Source organism: Rhincodon typus, chromosome 2 (assembly GCF_021869965.1).
Source record: "Rhincodon typus isolate 14 chromosome 2, sRhiTyp1.1, whole genome shotgun sequence".
Lineage (NCBI taxonomy): Eukaryota > Metazoa > Chordata > Chondrichthyes > Orectolobiformes > Rhincodontidae > Rhincodon > Rhincodon typus.
The window spans coordinates 107,551,750-107,565,872 of NC_063333.1; the positions used below are offsets into that span (position 1 = coordinate 107,551,750).

Sequence of the window (14,123 nt, forward strand, 5' to 3'; positions counted from 1 at the left end):
GGCTTGAAATGAATATCGGTTTCTAGGTGGCTTGAAATGAATATCGGTTTCTAGGTGGTCCACTTTTGTTTGTCATTCACATAAACAATTTGGATGAGAATTTCGGAGGCATGGTTAGTAAGTTTGAGATTGACACCAAAATTGGCGGTATAGTTGGCAGTGTAGAAAGTTATCTAAGATTATGAAGGAATCTTGATCAATTGGGCCAATGGGCTTAGGAGTGGCAGATGGAATTTAAGTTGGATAAATGTGAGGTATTGCATTTTGGTAAAACAAACAAGGGCAGGACTTAAACACATAATGATAGGGCCCTGGGTAGTGTTGTCAAACAGAGAGACCTTGTAGTTCAGGTACATGGTTCTTTGCAAGTTGTGTCACAGGTAGACAGGGTGGTTAAGGAGGCATTTAGCATGCTTGCTTTCATTGCTTAGGCCTCTGAACATAGGAGTTGGGACATAATGTTGAGGTTGTACAGGACATTGGTGAGGCCACTTTTGGAGTAGAGTTCTGTTCACTCTGCTTTAAGAAGGATATTATTAAATTGGAGAGGGTTTAGAAAAGATTTACCAGGATGTTGCCAGGACTGGAGGGTTTGAGTTATAGGGAGAAGCTGGATAGGCTGGGCTCCTTTTAAGGTTGAGGGGTGACCTTATAGAGGCTTATAAAATCATGAGGGGCATAGATATGGTGAATAGCAAAGGTTTTCTTCCCTAGAGTGGGGGAATTCAAAACTGGGGGGCATATCGTTAAGGTGAGAGGAGAAAGGTTTAAAAGGGACCTGAGGGACAACTTTTTCACACAGAGGCTGGTTTGTATATGGAATGAACTGTCAGACGAAATGGTAGATGCAGGTACGGTGTCAACATTTAAAAGACATTTGGATAGGTACATGAATAAAAAAATTTGGAGGGAAATGGGCCAAACACAGGGGAATGGGATGAGATTAGTTTAGGAAATTTTTTCAGCATCGACGAATTGGACCAAAGGGTCTGTTTTTATGCTGCATCACTCTATAACTCTACATATAAGTCACGACTCCTGCCTAGGATCTGGCACATACCTGTCGTATTCATGGTGGTGTTCCACACCAAATGAACATTGAGTGAAAATCCTTTTTGTTGATTAATGTGTACAGCTGGCCTGCTGGCACCGTGATGTTGAGGTGCATACAGTCTATGATACAAAGTATTCTTGGGAAGCCTCTCATTTGTGTTGAGAGTAACACAAATGCTACTCTCGTGTTCCGACATGACAATGTCAGGAAAGTGATCCTTCATCGTCGCACAAGTAATTATGTCAGCTCAGATGAGGGATGGACCCATCCATGCAATGTAATATTCAGCAATGTTTCGGGGTGAAGAACATTTGGTGAACAGAACATTCTGACAACAGACATACCTCTAACTTGTTTAGAAATCCACCAACTGCATCCTAAGTGCATACAAAATCTCATTAATTGTCTCCTTTTTCCTAGCTAAGTGACATAAGAACATAGAACATAGAACAGTACAGCACAGTACAGGCCCTTCGGCCCACGAAGTTGTGCCAACCTATTATCCTACTAAGATAAAACTACCCTGCATACCCTACATTTTACTTTCATCCATGTGCCTATTCAAGAGTCGCTTAAAAGTCTCTGAAGTATCTGACTCCACTACCACTGCCGGCAGCGCATTCCACATGCCCACCACTCTCTGTATGAAGAACCTACCTCTGACATCTCTCCTATACTGTCCTCCTATCACCTTAAAATTATGCCCCCTTGTAATAGTCATTTCCGCCCTGGGAAAAAGCCTCCGACTATCCACTCTATCTATGCCTCTCATCATCTTGTACACTTCTATCAAGTCACCTCTCATCCTTCTTCGCTCCAATGAAAAAAGCCCTAGCTCCCTCAACCTTTCCTCATAAGACCTGCCCTCCAGTCCAGGCAAATATCCTCTGCACCCTCTCTAAACCTTCCATATCCTTCCTATAATGAGACAACCAGAACTGAACACAATATTCCAAGTATGACATTGGCTATTTACCCCTCAACTGTACATTCTTCCACTGCAAGAGACAGTATGTTCCTATTTAGGTCAAGGGCAAGGCTGGTAGGTGTAGGGAATGCTGGATGACTAAAGAATTTGAGACTTTGGTCAAAAAAATGGAAGCATATGTCAGGTATAGATAGCAGCAATCAAGTGAATCCCTAGAAGAGTATAAAGGCAGTAGGAGTATACTTAAGACGGAAATCGGGGGGGGGGGAGGCAAAAAAGGGGACATGAAGTAGCTTTGGCAAATAGGGTTAAGGAGAATCCAAAGGGATTGTACAAATACATTAAGGACAAAACAGTCATAAAGGAGAGAATACGGCCTCTTAAAGATCAGTAAGACCATGTACATGAGGAACTGCAGGAGATGGGTGAGATATTAAATGAGCATTTTACATCACTGTAGAGAAGGATAAGGAAGATATAGAATGTGGGGAAATAAATAGCGACATCTTGAAAAATTTCTATTTTACAGAGGTGGTGGTGCTGGACGTCTTCAGATGCATAAAGGTGGATAAATCCCCGGGACCTGATCAGGCATACCCTAGAACTCTGTGGGAAGTGAGGGTAGAGATTGCTGGGCCCCTTGCTGAAACATTTGCATCATCGATAGCTATAAGTGAGGTGCCGGAACACTGGAGGTTGGCTAACGTTGTGCCACTATTTAAGAAAGTGTTAAGGGAAAGCCAGGGACCTATAGACCAGTGAGCCTGCCTTCGGTGGTGGGCATGTTGTTGGAGGGAATTCTGAGGGACAGGATTTACGTGTATTTGGAAAGGCAAGGTCTAATTAGGGATAGTCAACATGGCTTTGTGTGTGGGAAATTGTGTCTCACTAACTTGATTGACGAGGGATGGCACGGTGGCTCAGTGGTTAGCACTGCCGCCTCACAATGCCAGGAACCCGAGTTCAATTCCACCATCGGGCAAGTGCCTGTGTGGAGTGTGCATATTCTCCCCGTGACTGTGTGGATTTCCTCTGGGTGCTCCGGCTTCCTCCCACAGTCCAAAGATATGCAGGCTCGGTGGATTGGCCATGTTAAATTGCCCATAGTGTTCAGGGATGTGAAGATTAGGTGAGTTATAGGGCAATGGGTCGGGGTGTGATGCACTGAGGGTTGGTGTGGACTCCTAATTGCCCTCTCCTATTCACGGTGTGATTCTTAATTGTGAGGTGTCTCGGAACACATTTCTCTGTCAAAAATATGAAGGAAATGGAAGTAGGTGTAAGTTTTCCATTGTTAGATTTTGCATGTTCCTTTGTTGCTCAAACATTTTTTCCCACGCATCTGCTCTGTGAACTGTTTAGATCATTCTCTTTTGATGATGATACACGAATTGAAAAATTCGTGGGCTTAGCATTGACCAGAAACTGGACGGGCCCAACCCTATAAACAAATTTAAATAAACAACATAAAATATACTTGCGATGTAAGGCTATAGGCCAACTGCTGGAAATGGGATAAGAATAGTTAGGGATAGCACAGCGTGGAGCTGGAGGAACACAGCAGGCAAGCCAGCATCAGAGAAGCAGGAAAATTGATGTTTCGGGTCGAGATCCTTCTTCAGAATTGGGAGAGGGAAGGGAGTTCAGAAATAAATAGAGAGAGGAGGGGTGAGAGGGGAAAAGTTTAAGGGAGATATGTGTGGAAAGTTCTGCCACAGAGGGTGTTGGGTGCCTGGAACGCGTTGCCAGCGGAGGTGGTAGAGGCAGGCACGATAGCATCATTTACGATGTATCTAGACAGATACATGAATGAGCAGGGAGCAGAGGGATACAGATCCTTGGAAAATAGGTGACAGGTTTAGATAGAGGATCTGGATCGGCGCAGGTTGGAGGGCCGAAGGGCCGGTTCCTGTGCTGTAATTTTCTTTGTTCTTTGGGTGGGGCTGGGGAAGGTAGGTGGGATGGTGATAGGTGAGTGCAGTTAGGGAGTAGTGGGGATTGGTCAGTGAGGTGGGAGGGCTGGAGAGATAGGAGAGAAGATGGATAGGTTGTGTCAGGCCAAGGAGGCAGAGATGTGAGCTATCTCTGAGAATAGTTAGTTGCTTGTTTTTAACTGATGCAGAATTTATGGGTCAAAGGACGCTTTTCTATGATGTAGACCTCTATGACTCCAAATACTGTGGCTACAAGAACAGTTTAGGGACTTCTGCAGCAACTAACCATTTACAAGGCACAGGTCAAAAACATAATTGATTATTCTCCACTTGTGTGAATTAGCGCATCTCCAGCCACACAAAAAATTCTCAGCAATAACTAGGACAAAGCACCCTGCTTGACTGGCACCCCTTCCAACACCCTCAATGTTCACTTCCTTCACCAGTGTATAACCATTTAATAGAAGCACCATAGCAACTCACCAAGAATCCTTTGACAGCATCGCAATTCTCATGCCCTACTATTTGGAAGAACAATGTCAGTAGGGGAGGCAATGGGCCTAGTGGTATGATTGCTGGACTGGTCATCCGGAGACCTGGATAACACTTTGGGGTCCCGGGTTTGAATCCCACCACGACAGATGGTGGAATTTGAATTCAATAAAATATCTGGAATTAAGAATCTAATGATGACCGTGAATCCATTGTCGATTGTTGGAAAAACCCATCTGGTTCACTAATGTCCTTTAAGGAAGGAAACTGCCATCCTTACCTGGTCTGGCCTACATGTGACTCCAGACCCTCAGCTATGTGATTGTTTCTAAACTGCCCTCTGGGCAATTAGGGATGGACAATAAATGCTGCCTAGCCAGCGACGTCCTCATCCCGTTAATGAATAAAAAATAACCAGTAGTAACATCATAAAGCAGAGGTGATGACCTCAGGGTAATATTGCTGGGTTATTTAATCCAGAGACCCAGGTAATGTTCTGGGGACCTGGATACAAATCTCGCCATGGCAGAAAGTGGAATTGGAATTCAATAAAAAACTTGAATTAGGATTTGATTGTCAGAAAATCCATCTGGTTCACTAACATCCTTCAGGAAAGAAAATGATTGTCCTTGCCTGGTCTGGTCAGATCCAGGTGTGGTGCTTAACTGCTCTCAGAAATGGCCTAGCAAGCCACTCACATGTGACAATCACTAGAAAGACTCAAAAGATAAATAAAACCAGACAGACCATGTGGCATCAACCTAGGTACTGTACACAACTGCAAAAACAGCCCTGTCCTTCCTGCAAAGTCCTCCATTGGCAGAAACAGCCCTGTCAACTCTGCAAGGTCCTCCTCACTAATATCTAGTGTCTTTTGCCTAAATTGGGACAGCTGTCCTCATAACTTCCATATATCATTCCAGACATCACTGTCACAAACCCTTGATATGTTCTATCCCTCTGGCAGAGTGGTATACAGTTGTGAAGGAGCTGCATAGGAGTCCTCAACATTGACTTCAGACACCACAAAGTCTCATGGCACCTAGTCAATCATGAGCAAGGCAAGGGTGCAGAATGTACACTGGGTAGAGGATGTCAATGTCCACCACCAAGAGCAACTTGGCAGCAGCATTACTCATAGACCTGGTTGTATCCTAAAAGGACAACCCTGCTGGACTGGGTCTGCAGTAGTTGGTGAGGGAACCAATAACAGGGAAGAACATATTTGACCTCATCCTCACCAATCTGCCCGCCATAAGTGCATCTGTCTATGACAGCATTAGTAAGGGTGACAACTACACAGTCTGTGTGGAGATGAAGTTCTGCCTTCATTTTAAAAATGCCTCAGATTGTGTTGTGTGGCACTATCACTGAGCTAAATGGGACAGACTTCAAATAGATATAGCAAATGAAGACCGGAATTTTGAGGTGCTATGGGCCATCAGCAGCAGAATTGAACTCCAGTACAATCTGCAAACTCAGAGCCTGGCACATTCCCCAACATTCCCACACTCTGCCATTACTGTCAAACAGGGGATTGAACCAGACACAATACAGAGTGCAGGAGGGTACATCAGGAGCAGCACCAGTCATACCTAAAAACAAGAAATCCATCTGGTGAAGATATAAAACATGTCTACTGGCAAGCCTCACAGCAAGTAATAGAAAGAGCAAAGCAATTCCACAATCAATGGACCAATCCTGTCACATCCAATTGTGAATGGTCATGGATGATTAAACAACTCATTGGAAGAGAAGACTCCACAAATATCCCCATTCTCAATGATAGGGGAGACCAGCTTATCAGTGTAAAAGATAGCACCGAGGTATTTGCATCTATCTTCAGCCAGAAGGGCCAAGTGGATGAACAATCTGAGCCTCTTCCAGATATCCCCCAACATCACAGATGCTAGTTTTCAGCCAATTCAATTCACTCTATGTGATTTCAAGAAACTGGAGCCATTCGAAACTGCAAAGGATGTAGGCCTTGACAAAATCCCAGCAATAGTACTGACGATCTGTGCTCCAAAACTTGCCGCACACTAGCCAAACTGTCCCAGTACAGCTTTGCTACTAGCATCCACCAGCAATGTCAAAAATTGCCCAGGTATGTTCTACACACAAAATAACGGGACAAATCTAACTCAGCCAATTATTGCCTCATGAGTCAACTCTTGATCATTGGTAAAGTGATGGAAAGTATCATCAACAATGCCATCAAGCAGCACCTGCTCAGCAATAACCTGTTCAGTAATGCTCAATTTGTGTTCTGCCAGGTTCTTGATCTCATTGCAGCCTTGGTTTACACATGGACAAAAGGGCTCATTTCCAGAGGTGACAGTGACTGTCCTTGAATCGAGGCTACATTTGATTGAGTGTAGCATCAAGGACCCCAAGGAAAACTGGTATCAATAGGAATGAAGAGGAATGCTCACTGGCTGGAGTCATACCTTGCACAAAGGAAGATGGCCATGGTTGTTGGAGGTCAGTCATCTCAGTTCCAGGAGTTCCTCAGGGTTGTTTCCTAGACCCAACCACCTTCAGCTACTTCAATGATCTTCCCTCCATCATAAGGTCAGAAGTGGGGGCATTTGCTGATGATGTTGTTGTTGAATATTCAGTTCCATTCATGACTCCTCAAATACTGAAACACTCCAGGAAGACTTGGGCAATATCCAGACTTAGGCTGAAAAGTGACAAGTAAAATTCATTTCCCACAAATGCCAAGCAATGACCATCTCCAAGAAGAAACAAATCTAACCATTGCCCATTGACATTCAATGTTGTTACCATCACTGAATCCCCCACTATCAACATCCTGGAGGTTACCATTGATGATAAACTGAACTGATCAATATAAAGATATGTAAAGAATCTCTGGGTTAGAAGAGCTAGTCAGAGGCTAGGGATCCTTCAACAAGTAACTCATCTCCTGACTCACCAAAATCTGTCCACCAACTACAAGGCACAAGTTAGGATTGTGTTGGAACATTGCTAACTTGCCTGGATGAGTGGTTCAACAACACTCAAGAAGCTTGACACCATCCGTGGCCAAGTAGCCAACTTGATTGAACCCACATTCACAAACATTCACTCCATCCATCCATCACCAATGCTCACTAGCAGCAGTGCGTACCAACTATAAGATGCACTACAGAAATTCACCAAAGTTCTCTCGACACCACCTTTCAAACCCACAACCACTTCCATCGAGAAAGACAAGGGCAGTAGATTCATTGGAACACCACTCTGTGCAAGTTTCCCACCAAGCCACCCATCATCCTGACTTGGAAATATATTGTTGCTTCTTCAGTGTTACTGGGTCAAAATCCTGGACTTCTCTCCCTTACGGCATTGTGGGTATAACCTTAATCTTAAACTACAGTACACGTGGACTTCAACAATTCAAGGCACCACTTTCTGAAAGGCAACCAGGGATGGGCAATAAATGCAGGCCCAGCCAGTCACACCCTCGAATGTATAAAAAATAACCACAACCTGCAGGTCCCTCTCCAAGCCACATACCATCCTTACTAGGAACTATATTGCCATTCCTTCACTGTTGCTGAATCAAACTCCTGAAACACTCTTCCGGGCAGCACTGATCGTGTACCCACATCACACGGACTGCAATGGTTCAAGATACTAATGAATTCTCAAGGGAATTTGGGAATGGGCAACACATCCTAGCCTTGCCAGTGATGCCCATATCCTGTACAATAACTTTTTAAAACTCTTATGGTTACTTTTAAAACATAGTTTTAAATGTTTAGATCTTTAAGAAGTGTTTTCCTTAATTCTGGCAACTGACAAGGGAATGATAGGACCCCAACCCCATCTTCCTCATTTAAAATAAGAATATTAAAATGCACGTCATTCGAACCCTCGACCCCGCTCCATCATTCAATGCAATCGACATGGCAATTTGATTTAACTCCAAATTCCGGTCTGCTCTCAATAATCTTCGACTCCCGTTTGTTTCTGGTTCAGCTGCATGCTTACATTGTGCACAATCCTGATTCTAATATATTTACCATTAGGTCGCAGTCGCTTCCTAAAATATTATACTTTGTACATGGAACACTTAAGTGTCGCATCCTATCGCACCCATATTAAAGAGTAGCTTTTACCAAAGTGCCTTGTTATGTTCCTACGTCGACTCTCAGAAGACGTGTTTCAGTTCCCACTTGGCTACAGCTGGGCCAGCGTCAGCCACATCCTTCCTCCTGCCAAATGATTGGCGGTCTGAGCTGTCCGTCTGAATACGGTAGTTGCTCAAAGTGAAAGCTACGGAAACGACAAATTCAGGAGAGAGCTCTAGGATGGGATCTTTCCACAACAGCCAGAACATCAACTCCACTCTTTCAGGTAAACGCTGCTTCTTTGCTCCCTCTTAAGAGGAACGCATTGGGATATTAGTCGGTCCTGTCAGCTTTCGTTTTGCTCTGTGAAAGAGGAGGATTCTTGGGAAATCCTTTGTAGGAGCAAATGCTTCTCTCGTGTGTTTGAAGCCTTGTGGCTTTTGGGTTTTTAAGGTACGTTTATTTACATGCACTTATATTCACTGAAGATGTGACTGGTGCCAGTTGGATGCAATATTCATTTTGTAAATGGGCCACAGGAACAGAGAGTGAATAGGTTGTGGAAGAGAGAAAACAATCCATTTAGAATCCAGTAACGAATAAATGGGTGGGTAGTGGTAGATTATTAAAGATGACCTTTCAAATAAACTCTTGGAAATTACATACTTTAAACAAACTCAGTCAAACATATTTAAATACCATTTAGATTCTTTATAAGGTATGACTTCTTTTCAAAACATGTTTCTCTGCAGTCTTATCTATTTCTTTGCAGTCTTATCTATTTCTTTGCTGGTTTTCTTTTCCTGTCATTAAGTTGTTGAATTTTTACGGTGTAATAGGTACCGTATCTTATTTTTGTTGTGGTTATGATCCCTTAATGACCTCTCTCCTGCCAATTCCCATAATTGCCCCAGTGCTACAATGTTACAGCAAACTTTCTGCTTCTTTGGATCTGATCTCTGAATTAAACCAAGGCAATGTCTTTCTGAGATGGGCGTAAGAGATACCATGGTTGACCTCCCACATTCTCGACTCTGTAAACTTGAGGTCGTCCAACTTTTTGCAGTTCAAATTCTTACTCGCACCTAGATCCTTTCATATTGCTTTGTACTTAATGTCTGGTATTGGCTCCCAGTCAAGTTTTTAAATGCTTAATATTATTTTCAATTCCCTTCATGGTCTCATCCTTCACTATCTTTGTAATCTCCTCCAGCACGACAACCCTCAATATTTACAATCAACTTTCAGGAATCACTAGAGTTACTGAGGGCCCCAGAGGACTGAAAACTGGCTAATGTAACACCCCTGTTTAAGAAGGGAGGGACGCAGAAGACAGGAAACTATAGGCCAATTGGCCTGACCTTGTCATTGGTAGGATTTTAGAGTCAGTTGTTAAGGATGACATTTGGGAAGTGCATGGTAAAATAGTGTGGAATCAGTATGGCTTCATCAACGGGACGTCATGGCTGACAGATCTGTTAGAATTCTTTGAGGAAGTAGACAAAGGAGAGCCAGTGGACATGATGGCTCAGTGGTTAGCACTGCTGCCTCACAGTGCCAGAGACCCGTGTTTGATGATTCTATGATGATCTATTTGGATTTCCAAAAGGCCTTTGACAAGTTGATGCACAAGAGGCTGCTAAACAAAGTAAGAGCCCATAGTGTTAGGGACAAGGTATTGGCATGGATAGAGGAGTGGCTGATTAACAGAAAGCAAAGAGTTGAGATAAAGGGGTCTTTTGCAGGATGGCAGCTAGTGACTAGTGAAATACCACAGCTATCTTTATTATACATTAAGGATATGGATGAAAGAACTGAGAGTATTATTGCTAAATTGCAGATGAGGCAAAGATAGGTGGAGGGGCAAGTAGCATTGAGGAAATGGGGTGGCTGCAAAAGGACTTGGACATACCTGGACGAGTGGGCAGAGAAGTGGCAGATGGAATACAAAGCGGGAAAGTGTAAGATTGTGCACTTTGGTGAGAAGAATAGGGGCTTGGACTATTTTCAAAACAGGGAAAGGCTTTGGAAATCTGAAGCACAAAAGGATTTGGAGTACTAGTTCAGCACTCTTTTAAAGTTAACGTGCAGGTTCATTTGGCAATTAGGAAGTCAAATGCAATGTTAGTATTCATTTCAAGAGGGCTAGAATACAACAGCAGAGATGTACTGGTGAGGCTGAATAAGGCTCTGGTCAGACTGCATTTGGAATATTGTGAACAGTTTTGGGTCCAGTATCTAAAGAAGGATGTGCTAGAATTGGAGGGGGGTCCAGAGGAGGTTTACAAGAATGATCCCAGGGATGAAGGGCTTGTCACGTGAGGAGCGATTGAGGACTCTGGATCTGTACTCAATGGAGTTAAGAAGGATGAAGAGGGTAATCTAATTGAAACTTAGAGGATACTGAGAGGTCTAGCTTGAGTGGATGTAGAGAAGATACTTCCATTGATAGGAGAAACTTGGACCTGAGGGCACAGCCATTTATAAAAATGTTTCTGGCTAGTGGTTCTGGGTTTGACGCGGCTGCGAGACCCTTTGGAACTGAGATGAGAAGGAATTTCTTCAGAGAGAGTACAGTTTATCTGTGGAACTCATTGCCGCAGAAGGTTATGGAGGCCAAGTCATTGACTGAATTTAAGACAGATAGATAGGTTCTTGATTGGCAAAGGGAGAAGGCAGGAGAATTAGGTTGAGAAACACATCAGCCATTATCGAATGGCAGAGCAATTTTGATAGGTTGAATGGCCTAATTATGCTCCTATGATCTTATGATCATATGATCTTATGGTCTAACTAGTTCTGGGCTCTTCACCATGCCTGACTTTAATTGTTGCATTTTAGGTGCTGTGCCTTCAACTGTCTATGATCGAAGTCCTGGAATTACTTCCCTAAACTTATCTTTCTTCTTTTAAAATACTCCTAAAAATGAACCCAAATATTACAGATGTTGTTTGTACCTAACTTTGTTCTACAAAGCTCAGCTGAAGAAGCTTAGGATATTATTATATTAAAGGTGCTATAAAAGTGTTACTTCTGCTGCTGTTCAAAGAGAAGAGCAGTTCTTTCAATATCCTGGTCAATATTTATCTTATGACTGTGTAAGTTGACTGTTGTATTCACTTGCATTACATCTCTGAAGTATTTACTGGTTGTAACGAGCTTTGGAACACAAGAAAAATGTTACACAGATATAATTTTATTTGTTTTAACCCCATGTAACTGGACAGGTGATCAGTTTAAAATCAGCAAAGGTAACAGCGCTGTAGGGAAATAAAATAAAAGGGAAAATCATTTATAAAAATGTTTCTGGCTAGTGGTTCTGGGTTTGACGAGGCTGTGAGACCACTTTTATTTGATTGCTTATGTGTTTTATTCCTTTCCAAATGTTATTTCAGCAGCAATGTTAAATTTGTTGTTCCTTTGTGTTCCAGCCAGTTGTATATGAAATTAATTGAATATACTATTTGCTGTATAAATAAATAAAAAATTCCAGATGCTGAAAATCTGAAGTTCATAATAGATTCCAGAAAAGAGTAATGAATTAGAGTTTGATAAAGATACTTGTAATCCCCTTACCAGATGAGTTCTGATAAAGAATATACAAACAATATATCATGCTCACTCATTTTGCCGCACTGACACCTGCTGTGCATTTCCAAATGACCATGTTCCATTTAATATATATCTGATATAATGTCGCTGTTTAAACAATGTGTTCAGTATTGTTCAGCAGCAGAACACAATGACCAAACATACTGTGCACAACATGCAATTGATTTTTTCAGGTGTAGAGATCATGTTTGCTGTGTGCATTTTGCATTGGAAATTGAAGACAGAAGATTTGTCTCCCCATCTCACTATCATGATTCTTCCCAAACTAATCTTAGACGCACTAGCCTGCACTTGGCCTGTATCCCTCTAAACATTTCTTATTCATGTATTTATCTAAATGTTTTTTAAATGTTGTAACTGTACCTGCATCCACCACTTCCTCTGGAGGTTCATTCCACACATGAACTACTCTCTTTAAAAAACACTGCCCTCATGTCATTTTTAAATCTTTCTTCCCTCACTTTAAAAATATGCCCCCTAGTCTTGAAATCCCCCACTCTAGGGAAAAGACATGTGTCACTCACCTTAGCTATACTTCTCTTCATTTTATAAACCTCTATATGGTCACCTCTCAACCTCCTACGGTCCAGTGAGAAAAGTCTCAGCCTTTCCAGCCTCTCCTTATAACTCAAACCTTTCATTTCTGGCAACATCCTGGTAAATCCCTTCTGAACCCTCTTCAGCTTAATAATATCCTTCCTATAACAGGGAGAACAGAACTGGACACAGTACTCCAAAAGAGGCCTTACCAATGTATGTACAACCTCAACACAATGTCCAATTAGGGAGTGGAGCTTTGTCCTCCATCACTTGTGCAAAGTCTCTGGCATCTAAACTATATGTTTTCTAACTTTGCCTGCATGTTTACTGTGGCTGAGACCACAGTCCCATCATAAGTGTGGATCACAGCAGGACACAGGTGTCCAGTAACTTTCTGGACTTGACATACTTCAGCTACCAGATCTGCCATCAGGACCTGTTTGTACAACATGTCCCTGATTCTGAATGTGATCCCTGCATGAGCTGAGTGACTCGAACTATGCTGGTGGAGGCTGTGGAAGAGGCAGTGCATCGTCTAGGTCATCAACCCCAAAATGCTGCATTGCCAGTAGCAGACAGCCAAAGATTAACCAATTAAGGAACTTCTTAGTCTCCTAGTGCATCACATTTCTTTGCGTGCCTTCTCTATTCCCATTTGGCAACACCAAATTGGTTGTATTCTCACACTTAACACGTGACCATTACAGCCTTATCATCTATAATTGCTCCCACAGTCTGCATTGCCTTTACCTCTACAAGGCTGAACAGCTTCAGGTCAGACATTCCACTGCTAATGCTTCACCTGTTCCCTTGTGTTGTGGATTTGTTTGTCCTACATGATAACGTCCAGAGTCAATGATATGTGATGTGACAACCAATCTTCTTGTCTGCTCTTAGAAGCTAAATTGTCACCTGTTTTGGCCACATTTGAGAAGTGGTACTTATTGCCATTGATGCATTCACTCACCTGGCCCAACTGTCTACTTGCAAAGATACATTTCTTGTTGACTCTACAAGAAGTCTTTATTAATAAACTGCTATGCCAGTTAACTTGGCATTTCAGAGCAGGCTCTTGATCCTTTTCCTGCACAAGACTCAGGTTCTTTGACAGACCCCGTAATTGCTCACTTCCTCTGCAGTTTCCTTCCTAGCTGCTTTGGTCAAGCAGGGGCTGTGAGTAAAAATACTTCTCAATTTCCTAATAGTGTGCAGATTCTCTTCCAAAGTCGTCAATCTGTGGGTTTCTTTTAAATGTTTTAAGTGTTTATAATGGTTTATTAACTGTCGTATCTTTTAATTTCTTCTCCTAATCTAACTTGGTTAACTCTTTCTTGTATCTCTGAGGCATGCTTTTAACATATTTAAGAACCTTGTTTTGGCTCAAAGTCTCTACTACGGTTCGAATAGAATCATATCATAGAATCCCTACAGTGTGGAAACAGGCCCTTCAGCCCAACAAGTCCAAACCAACCCTCAGAGCA

General features: G+C 42.5%; 1 protein-coding gene across 1 annotated transcript in view; it reads left to right on the forward strand.

Annotated features, from left to right (window-relative positions):
• Positions 1-8,568: 8,568 nt before the first annotated feature.
• The window catches only part of otulinl (OTU deubiquitinase with linear linkage specificity like), a 44,873-nt gene continuing 39,318 nt past the window's right edge, over positions 8,569-14,123 (forward strand). The window contains exon 1 of the mRNA XM_020513156.2: positions 8,569-8,776. Coding sequence (XP_020368745.1) covers positions 8,731-8,776 — 46 coding nt within the window. The 5' untranslated portion in view covers positions 8,569-8,730. The remainder of the gene's footprint in view (positions 8,777-14,123) is intronic.